Source organism: Mesocricetus auratus, unplaced genomic scaffold, assembly GCF_017639785.1.
Source record: "Mesocricetus auratus isolate SY011 unplaced genomic scaffold, BCM_Maur_2.0 Super-Scaffold_4256, whole genome shotgun sequence".
NCBI classification, from domain to species: Eukaryota; Metazoa; Chordata; class Mammalia; order Rodentia; family Cricetidae; genus Mesocricetus; species Mesocricetus auratus.
Window position 1 is genome coordinate 52,548,202 of NW_024429182.1, and position 10,219 is coordinate 52,558,420.

At 50.5% G+C, this 10,219-nt stretch overlaps 2 protein-coding genes across 3 annotated transcripts; one reads left to right on the forward strand and one right to left on the reverse strand.

Annotated features, from left to right (window-relative positions):
- Nucleotides 1–1,191: 1,191 nt before the first annotated feature.
- Snx32 (sorting nexin 32) lies at nt 1,192–4,383 on the forward strand (the record flags this gene model as incomplete). The annotated part of the gene is given in 13 exon segments (XM_040731127.1): nt 1,192–1,342; nt 1,345–1,376; nt 1,543–1,635; nt 1,737–1,855; nt 1,999–2,037; nt 2,331–2,437; nt 2,584–2,643; nt 2,646–2,683; nt 2,818–2,923; nt 3,008–3,083; nt 3,268–3,307; nt 4,008–4,091; nt 4,170–4,383. Coding segments are annotated over 13 exon segments (1,149 nt in total), but the record flags the coding sequence as incomplete, so codon positions are not given.
- A 1,469-nt stretch (nt 4,384–5,852) lies between these two features.
- Cfl1 (cofilin 1) lies at nt 5,853–9,229 on the reverse strand. 2 transcript variants are annotated; one of them, XM_005088397.4, is made up of 4 exons: nt 9,075–9,229; nt 6,907–7,214; nt 6,657–6,733; nt 5,853–6,504 (listed from the first exon to the last, which is right to left on the reverse strand). In XM_005088397.4, the coding sequence occupies exons 1-4, from the start codon at nt 9,075–9,077 to the stop codon at nt 6,392–6,394; spliced, it is 501 nt and encodes a 166-aa protein (XP_005088454.1). In that variant the 5' UTR covers nt 9,078–9,229; the 3' UTR covers nt 5,853–6,391. The 2 variants fall into 2 exon arrangements, with proteins under 2 accessions (XP_005088454.1, XP_040605557.1); XM_040749623.1 differs by lacking the exon at nt 9,075–9,229 and adding an exon at nt 8,603–8,698.
- Nucleotides 9,230–10,219: the final 990 nt, after the last annotated feature.

A 10,219-nucleotide genomic window follows, 5' to 3' on the forward strand; every position in this document is an offset into this window, starting at 1 on the left:
TTACGCATTGTAGTGGAGGACTAAGTAGTAAGTCAGGAACAGGGAACAAAGACTGGAAAGGAAAGAGTAAGACTTGTTTAAGTTATATGATTATATAAGTAGTAAATCCAAAAGAGTCTAAAAACTAATGATAAATTTAGCAAGGTATTGTAATGAGTAATAAAAATAAGCAGAGCTGGGTATAGTAGCACATGCCTTTAATCTGAGCACTGGGGAGGCAGAGGTAGGCAGATCTCTGTGAGCTGGAAACCAACCTGGTCTACATAAAGTTCTGGACAAGCAGTAGGTTACACAGAGAAACCCTGTTTCAAAAATAAATAAGTATATAACCAAAATAAAATAACTAGGGCTGGAGTTTAGATCAGTGGTAGAACAAAAGGCATGAGTGTATGCCCAGCACCACAAGAAATAATAATAGTAGTATTACATTGCCTGTAATCCTAATACTGAGACCAAGACGGAAGGATTGCTAGGAGTTAAAGGCCAGCATGATCTATATATCAAGTTCCAGGCAAGTCAGAGCTACACAGTAAGATGCTATCTTAAAAAAAAAGTCCAAGTCCCTGATAAGAGTATAATATGTTGTTCAATGGGAAACAAAAGTTAAAACCTATGTACTACTGCCATGCATTCCTCCAGTAACTCTACAAACATGACCAGAGTAAAAGCTGTCATATACCTGCTAGCCTTGAATGCTTGCTCCTCTTACCTGTAACTTTCTTCCTGGCTGTTTTGTTTGCTTGGAGCAGGATCTTACTATGTAGCCATGCCTTTCTGAAATTCATTATTATATTTAACCCCAGGCTGGTCTTAAACTTACAGCAATCTTCCTGTCTCAGTTTCCTAAATACTGTGATTATAGGCATGAGACACCAAGACAGGCTTAGCAAGTTTTGGGGGTTTTTTTGTTTTTGTTTTTGTTTTTTTGAGTTTTTTGAGACAGAGGGTTTCTATGTGTAGCCCTGGATGTTCTGGAACTCCCTCTGTAAACCAGAGATCAGCCTGCCTCTGCTTCTCCAGTGCTGGGGTTAAAGGTCTGCACCACCACTGCCCGGCACAAAGGCATTTTGCATTGGGCCCTATAAAGCAGTTTTCCTACTGACAGAAGTGAGGACTGAGGGCTTCAAAAGAGCAATGACAGCATTCTACCCGTCTCTGAAGATGGGAGTTAGGGAAATGTTTGGTTGGTGATGGTCCTGCTATGAGCAGGGTCTCCAGAGAGGGAGGAGGACAAAGCAGCTTCACTTAGCCAGTTTCCCTGTCACCCCACAGCCTTCCTCTATGCTGTTGAATCTGCAGGGAGACGACAGCTCCTTAGAGGTGGAGATTTCTGATGCAGTGAGTGGGACAAGGTGAAGTTCACTGTTCAAACCAAGGTAAAGCGGACTTTTGGCGAGGAGGTGGATTGCCTTTGATTGAGGCTCTGCCTTCCTAAATGAAATCACAGGTTTCAAATGGGGTGCAGGATGGGAATTCCAAAAGTGGGTTTGGTGAGGGCAGGTTTGGGGAGGTGAGCTCTTATGCAGGTCTCTGGGCTTCCAGAGTGGCCGCCCTCCCTCAGTGGTTCGGCAGCACGAAGGAGTCTTATGGCTGCATGACACCTATGTGGAAAATGAGGAGTACGCCAGCTTCATCACGAGGAGGGGCCGGAACGGGCTGTGAGGGGCAGGCAGGGAACATGGGTTAGGATACAAACTGTGATGGCCTCCTTGGCAATCCATCCCCTCTTTGAGCAGATTCCCCCAGCCCTTCCCAGGCCAGACTTTGAGGCTCCACGGGAAAACCGCAGAAGTTGGGTGAGGACGACAGCTCCACCACCCAGGAAGTTTGCCAAGATGAAGCAGGAGCTAGAAGTGTGAGTGTCCAAACCCCACCTCTGCCCTCCCCAGAGCTCCAGGGTTCCTTCCCTGACTATGACAGTGGTTCAGAGAGTTTGAACTCTGGCCCAGTTCTGCTGAGGGAGAGGGGGAACCAGAGCAGTTGTCCGTGCTCCTACAGGGAGTACTTGGCCATCTTTAAGAAGACTGTTGCGGCTGGGTGTTGGTGGCACACACCTTTAATCCCAGCACTCAGGAGGCAGAGGCAGGCACATCTCTGTGAGTTCGAGGCCAGCCTGGCCTACAGAGCAAGTTCCAGGACAGCTTCCAAAACAATAGAGAAACCCTGTCTCGGAAAAAAAAAAAAAAAGGAGAGGAGGAGGAGGAGGAGGAGAAAAGAAGAAGAAGAAGAAGAAGAAGAAGAAGAAGAAGAAGAAGAAGAAGAAGAAGAAGAAGAAGAAGAAGAAGAAGAAGAAGAAGACGACGACGACGACGACGACGACGACGACGAAGACTGTTGTAATGCATGAAGTCTTCTTTCTTGCAGTACCTGGCAGGCCATCCCACCCTGTGTCAGGATCACAACTTCTCTGTCTTAGAATACAGCCAGGATGTGAGCTGTTTGAGAATGCTGGGATCTGAGATCAGGGTGGGGGAATCAGGCCGGAGCATTTCTCCCAGTTTGCTCCCCATGTGGGTGGCATTTGACCAGGGGAGAAGGTACAAATGCCCCACCCTAGCATCACACCCTCTCCCATGTGCTCAGCTGAGTGTTGAGAGAACAGAAAGGTCATCTTGGGAGGTTTCCTGAGAAGCATGGTCAGATCGAAGATGAAGTCTTCATCACTGGCATATCAGGGCTCAAGGTGACCTTCTGCCTAAGGCAGGGAAGCCACTGGTTGGGCCTACCCTGGGCTGCCAGGAAATGGTGACACAATGGATGCTGATGCCACCATGCTCCTGGTGACTGGATAAGAAGTGTTCTTTCTCCATCTCTTAGGAGGTAGTTGACTTCTTTGACCACGAGGGGACCTTCCTAATAGAATACCACACCCGAATTCGAGGCACCTGCCAGAGGGCCAGCCATGTTATGCACTCCCACAAGTGTTAAGAGGGGATGAGGGGCTCACACCGGGGGTGGAGCTTGACATGTAGATGTTGGGGCTCTGATTGGGATTGTTCTCCAGCAGGCATGGCAGACAACTATATACCTCTATCCGCTGCTCTGAGTAGTCTTGGAACCCAGGAAGTCAGTCAGCTGAAGAGGTAAGGACTCATCCCTATCCTCTCCCTGTGCCTGCAATACTGTGTGTGCCCATGCGGGGATGCACTCTATAGAAATCCAGGTTGAGGGAGGAGTTGTGCAGAAGCTTCTAGGGGTTAGGGGAGAAGACTCCAAGGAGGCAAAGAGGCATTGAGCTGCCCCAGATCCCTGCTTTCCACCTCCCAGGAGCTTTCTGAACCCGGCAGAGCTCTTTGAAAGATTGAGGGTAAGTACTGCCTTCTGCACTTCTGTAGAGAGCCTTCTTGATAGTGGCCTTGCTGACTTCCACTGTAGACTACAAAGAAATGGAATGGAGTCAGGGTATGGGCCTTTAATTCCAGCACTTGGGAGGCAGAGGCAGGCAGATCTGTGAGTTACAGGCCAGCCTGGTCTACAGAGCTAACAGTTCTAGAACAGCCAAGGCTACACAGAAAAACCCTCTCTCAAAATAGGAAAAGAGGAATGCAGACATGCAAAAAGCATGCCATTCTAAGTGTGTATGATATGGGGGAGTTGTGGGAGTGGGAGAGCAAGGTGCAGGGGTGTACCACACACCTCTGGGAGACCTGAGCATAACATCCTGTTAAGACACATAATTCACTCTTCCAAAGAAGTCATGGAGTATGCCAATCTCTGAAATGTGTGCTCAAGGGCCTGCAGGGGCCTAGTTCACTTCAGAACCTACTAAGCCCTTAGCTTGCCCTTTGGGTTTTTGTGATCTGGTCCTGGCTACCCTACTCAGTTTTGCTTATGTACCCTATTGAGTATGTGGTTCACGAGGCTTGCACACATTACACACTTTCCTGGCCTACCTTCTGAAACTCAGAACCTCATCTCCAGTAGTTACCAAGCAGTTCTCTCCTGGGTATGTAGTGGAAGGACATTTCTTAAACCCCCTTCCCAGGCTCACCTTCCTGACACGGAAGCTGGAAGGCAGGGTAGCCTCTGATGAGGACCTGAAGCTATCTGACATTCTGAGATACTACATGCAAGACTCATGGGCAGCCAAGGTGAGAGGTGGTTCTAGGCACTTTCAGGGAGGGAGGCCAGCAAAATCCACGCCAGCAGTCTTGTGCTGATGGCTTTAGGACCCGCTGTACTGGTGGCTTCGGGCACTGGCTGAGAATGCTAACAAGGCATTGGACAGAGCTCAGACAAGGAACCAGAAGTCAACCAGAAGACAGCTGTGCTGCCAGCGCTTTGAAAGCCTGACTCTGCCAAGCAGGGTAAGCCCTGAAGCCAGGCATGGTTTCACAGACAGCATCCACCCTGACTGTCCATATTCCTTTTAACCATTCTCCCCTGAGCTCATGGACTTCAAGTCCTGCAGGGTCTCATTGAGTTAGCAGAGCTGGAGCTCAAACATGCCAAACACTGCCCCCTTCTCCATGAGCTCCCAGCTTCTTCCCCATTAAGGGTGATGGTAAGGCAGGCAGGCCTGAGGCTGAGGGGCCAGTATTTTCCTTTTCTTCATTGGGTGGTAGGAAGGGGGTCTGGAGGCTGAACAATGTATATAACAGCACCAGCCCTCAGAGAGCTCTAAGGACTTTTCTTCTGCAACCCAGCACCCTGCTTCTCCATAACACCCAGGGAGGGAGAGCCTTAGTGAAACCAGGTATTACTCATATTCTACGCTCTTCCCAGAGATGCCCCCTTCTCTACCAAAGCGGCCACTAGCCACATCCCCACTTAGGAACTCGTTTTTCCTTGGACAAACCCAGGCCCAAAGGCAGCATGGGGGGCACACTTGGTCAAAGGTAAGCAGTTTCCGGGAATTCTAGCCCTCCCCACAGCAGGCTGAGTCATCTCTACACCACCATCCCCCGCTGCCCCGGTTTTACTGCCAGGGAGGCTGCTTGCCTTTACTACCCCTTTAACAAGACACTGATACACTGATGGAGCTCTATCAAATAGGTTTATGCTTTTGGGGTATACTGTACTTTTGGGGTAGTCTGTACTACTGTTTCTAGCAAGAACACAATTCCCAATCTGTTGGTTGCTATAGCTCAGAGATAGAGTGCTCACCTATTATGTATGAGGCCCTGGGTCCAATGCCTAACACCGCAGAAAAATATAGCTAATATCCAGTATTCTTCCTATAATCTTACACAAAACAATAGAATGGGCCAAACTTAATGGGTCTTTGTGAGAAATCAAAGCAACATGTAGCATAAAGCCTCAAAGGAAAAAAAAAAAGCCTCTTTCTGCAACCTTCCTCTATTTGGGTAAGGCTAAAGAAATAACCTTAATGGGGAAGGAAACCTGGCTGGGGAAGATTTAAACTCTGGATACTAACCCAGTTTACCTGCCCCGGGGGAGCACAGCTCCTATAGTCCTCTGGGCACAGAAATGCTAGCAAAATGTTCAAAGCTTTAAGCTTTCGTCAATAGGTGGGGCTCCACAACTGGGTCTGAAGTCCTGGGCTACACCTGCCTGACCCACCCTGAATGGACTCCAGCCACAAGTACAGGAGGCCAAAGGCTCAACTTAGGGTGAACCAGCACCTCAGGGAGGAAAAGCAGAGAAAATGGGTCACCTATATTTAACCCATGGGTGGAAAGGGGCTCAGTCCACTATGAAGGTCCAGTACCAATGAGTTTCAGGTATGACACTCTAGGCCCAACTTCCTTGACACACCAACCGTGGTACCCCCGCCTCAAAAAGGAGGCTCAGTCACTGGGATCTGGGCTAGGGGTACAGTAGAGGAAAACAACTGATCCTTACCAACCATCCCTCACAGGGTCCCCCAAATCGCAAACCCAAAAGCCACCTTGTTAATTAGCCTTTTTATTGGTTTTGTTTTTTAAATTGAAGGTCCCTTACTGGTCCTGCTTCCATGAGTGGCCGAAAACAAGTGAAAGGGGAGGGCAACCAGCTGGCACAGGGAGGGTCATTTCCACATTTCATTTACACACAGAACTAAACAGACAAGCACAGTCACTATTGTGGTTAGAAGTTGGCAGCATGGGATGGGATGGGGGGGAATATGAGGTGTAGGGATGCCGTTAAAAAAAAAAAAAAAAAAAGCAGGCACCCCCCCAAACTGGGTGCCTGGGAAGGGACTTGGTCCGCTTCAACCCAAGAGGAATCAGAGGATCAGAAGCAGTTTGGGAAGGCCAGAACCGTCAGGGTGGAGGGAAAAGGACGGTCTAGGGGGTGGGGGGGACATTTGGCAACTGGGGTGAAGGGATTACCCTCCCCCTGCTGGGATCCCCCCAGCCCCTCCGGTCTGGCAGGAAAGGGGCAGCCTGCAACACCCATGAGCAGGTCTGGGGCTGCTAGATGCTCCAGGCAGGGGGCTGGAGGCGGCTCACAAAGGCTTGCCCTCCAGAGAGATGACAGCGCTGCCACCTAGTTTTTCTGCCAGGGTGCAGCGGTCCTTGACCTCCTCGTAGCAGTTTGCTTGTAATTCATGCTTGATTCCTAAGAGAAAGAGAAGGAAGCACTGGGATGGGGAGTTTGTGTGTCAGGGAAGCAGCAGAAGGAAGGAGCAAAGGACCACCCAGCAGGCAGGAGAAAGGAGGACCTGTTATGTCATCTACCCCACATGGCAGTCACCAAAAGGGGGTCCTTACCTGTCAGCTTCTTCTTGATGGCATCCTTGGAGCTGGCATAGATCATTTTGCTCTTAAGGGGTGCACTCTCAGGGGCCCTGAGGACAAAGCAAGGAAATTGCAGCAGCTATCCCCAGATAATAGATGTCTCCAGAATAGAAAACTCAACATGGTCTCCCCGCTATGTTCTTCACTAGTTGTTACAACCCTGACCTCCAAACCTCTCCTGAGTAAAGGAAGATGTGGCAGACAGCTTAAATAAGGAGCTCACCAGAAGATGAACACCAGGTCCTCCTTCTTGCTCTCCTTGGTCTCATAGGTTGCGTCATAGAGAGCATAGCGGCAGTCCTTGTCTGGCAGCATCTTGACAAAAGTGGTGTAGGGGTCGTCCACAGTCTGCCCCACATCTCCTACCAGAATCTCCTTGCCCTCCTCCAAGATGATGTTCTTCTTGTCCTCACTCAGGCAGAAGAGCACCGCCTTCTTGCGTTTCTTCACTTCTTCTGGCGTTGAGGACTTGCGCACCTTCATGTCATTGAACACCTTGATGACACCATCAGAGACAGCCACACCAGAGGCCTGAGGGACAAACCAAACAATACACCTTGTAAAGGAAAGAGTTCTGGAGACATTCTCTCCAGTAACAGGAAACCTCAGTCAGGATACCAAAAGGTACAGCTCTGAGCCCCGCAAAAACAGTAGTGCCCGTGCAGACACAAGATGTCCCTTCCCCAGTCCATCATAAGGATTAGGTGGGTCAAACCACCTACAAGGGAGGGAACCAATTATCTAGCTCAACACCCCCATTAAAGGTTAGAAACAGCATTTGTTAAAAAGAAAACACAGCTAGGAGTGGTAGAACAGGACAGTCAGGGTGACACACAGAAAGCCTGTCTCTTAAAAAAGGAAAAAAACAAAAAACCTCTGCTGAGCTGTTAACGCCAAATTCAAAGAAACTAAAAATTATTTATTGTGTTGACACCACTCAGCCGCTAAACTAAAATGCTGACTTTGAAGGAAAACTGAGCACCTGAGCCAGACTCATCTCCGGGAGAGTGGATCAGAACTTCCCCAAGACCCAATAGCTGCTCAACAGTTCATTTAAGTCTGCCAGAGACTTCAACGCTGTCATGGCATAAACGACACTCTTACCTACCGAGATCTCCCAAACAAGAGAATTACAACCCCTAATTAGGGCCCTGCTGGACAACTCCCTAAGAGTGGTGTAGTCCTAAAGATCACTGGCAAATTAATACGTCAAACTGTAGTGCCCTAAATCGTCAAGAACTCTTTACTTTGCATGGCCCTGGGGGCCGACCCAATCAGAAATCTGTAACCAACCCCCCAACCATGGAACTGCAGAGGAAGCTAGCCACGTGATTCACCCGCTTCCGGAGTAGGCGGGGAAAGGAGGTTGGTTAGGTTCAGGGCCTTCCCAAGAGACAATCGTATCCCAGAGGCGGCGGGACTCACGATGTCTGAAAGGTTAAGAATGGCCTTTTGGAATAGCCGTGAACCCCGTCAGCTTTGAGAGGTAGCACAAGCCAGTCACACAAGCATCAGTTTTCCAGGCCCTCAGGCTCAACATAAGAGCTGGGTGGCTTCAGGGCGGTACCCGCCTGGGTCACTTCCCTAAACGCGGCTCCACCCTCGGCCCCATCCGGCAGAGCCAAAGGCCTAGCTCGTTCAGAGCTGCGGCCGGGATGGCAGGGCCCAAGCATGTGCGCAGGCGCTGGTGCACAGCGCCGCTCCAGCCATAACCCGGAGTACAGTGAACAGAAAAGGCAGTGTGCATCGCTCTTTCTAGAATGGGGGCTAAAGCCTGAACAGGACCCACTCCACGACTAGCGGTGAAAGGCCCTAGTCTCCGGAGTCAGTGCCTCCACCAGGTCTCCGATGCGCTAGTATCTTCTCCCCCTCCGCCCTGCTAAGTTGCCCCCGCCCCTCCCTGGTGGCATCCCTGCCACCTGCTGTGGAGACAAACCCATCCGCAGAGGGAGGGTGATGCGAGGAAAGAAACAGCCCTTGGGTGGGGCGCGCGCCGACATCTCGCGCGCGTCTTTGCCTAGCGGCCCCGGGGCAGGGTTTGGATGCCGCGTGCTCTGGTCCAGCGCGCGCCATCGAGAACCGGCGAGCGTTGCCCGAGGCTCCGCACAGTGGACCCCTCCCCCACGGCCAGTGACCGCGCGGGCGCAAAAGCGGAATGGGGGAGGGGAAAGGAGCCAGGGGGCGCGCTAGCGACATCCGAATCGGCCCTTCCCAGCGCCCACGGGCGCGCACGCGCGGCCTGCCCTTCAATGCAAGACCCTTAGTCTCGCTCACGGCGCTGGGGGAGGGGATCCTGAGAACGCTTCTCTGCCGCCCCCACCTCACCCCACCCGGCGCGCAAGCGACTGATCCCGAAACCGCCTCCCTCGGGCATAGTGGCCTAGTACTCACCATGTTTCCGGAAGCGAAAGGGAGACAGAGAGAGCGACAGAAGAACTGAGCCGCCGCAGCTGCTGCCGGGATCCGACTGAACGCGGCCTCTCCCGGCCCCTTCCGTTTAGTAGGAGCCGCACAATGAGGGGCGGGGCGGGCTTCCGGCGCTCGCCGCGCGGGCCGACGGGAAATGAAGTCCAAGGATTTTGCACCGATGTGGAGCTACCAGCTCCTGGGTTCTGCAGGGAGTGAGGCGCGGGGGAGTAGGCGGAGGCAGAGAGGCGGGGCTATCGCACGCAGAGTGAGCCGATCGGTGCAATGGACCAGGAAGAAACGCTCTTACATGAGCAAGAGGCCCATTGCTTGATAAAATGACTTAAAGATAATTCTGTCCTGAGGATCTCTTAATCCCAAAGTGAAGTTGTTTCCCGTTATTTATGGGTCCTGATGATCAAGATTTTAATTCTGAATCACTGGCTTGGAATTCGCTTCCAAAGAAAAGATCGCAATTATAACGGTATCTTCAAACCAGTAGACACGCTTCCGTGAAGTGTCCCTCCATGAGGAAAGTCACTGTTGTCTCCTAGGAGGTCGTATGAAATTTCAACAAAAAAAAAAACCCAGGATTTTAACAGACGGAAATGTTACAATAAAAAGTTTGGGAGCTTCGATTTATTTAAAGACATTTGGCAAGTTATAGGATCAAATATAATTCATGTGGGAAGGGTGGAGAGTTGTGCATTAGAGACATTTATTTCCTTTACCAGACGATAAGAAAAGAAACATTTACTTTAACTTAGCTCTCGAGTTGATAGGTTTATGGTTATTTTAACAACAAAAACAAAAACCTGAGACAATATCTCTGAGTTTAAAATAAACTGGTGGATTCCAAGAACATTTCTTTGACCTCGAACAATACTCATGGCTTCACACTCGGCAGGAAAAGAGGACAAAGTCACAAGCAAGTTACAGACGAACGAAACTGGGGTCCTTGACCCTCCCAAGCCGAATAAAGGGTGTGAACGAGGAACAACCCCGACAATGAGGCAACTCGCAGAGCATGCCGGGGGTTGTAGTCAGAGGTCGCCTGCAGCACTCACGGGTTGAGCTGCTGAGCTCCCAGTGAAGGGGAAGATTGACCCCCCTTTCCCAAGAGCCCCGCC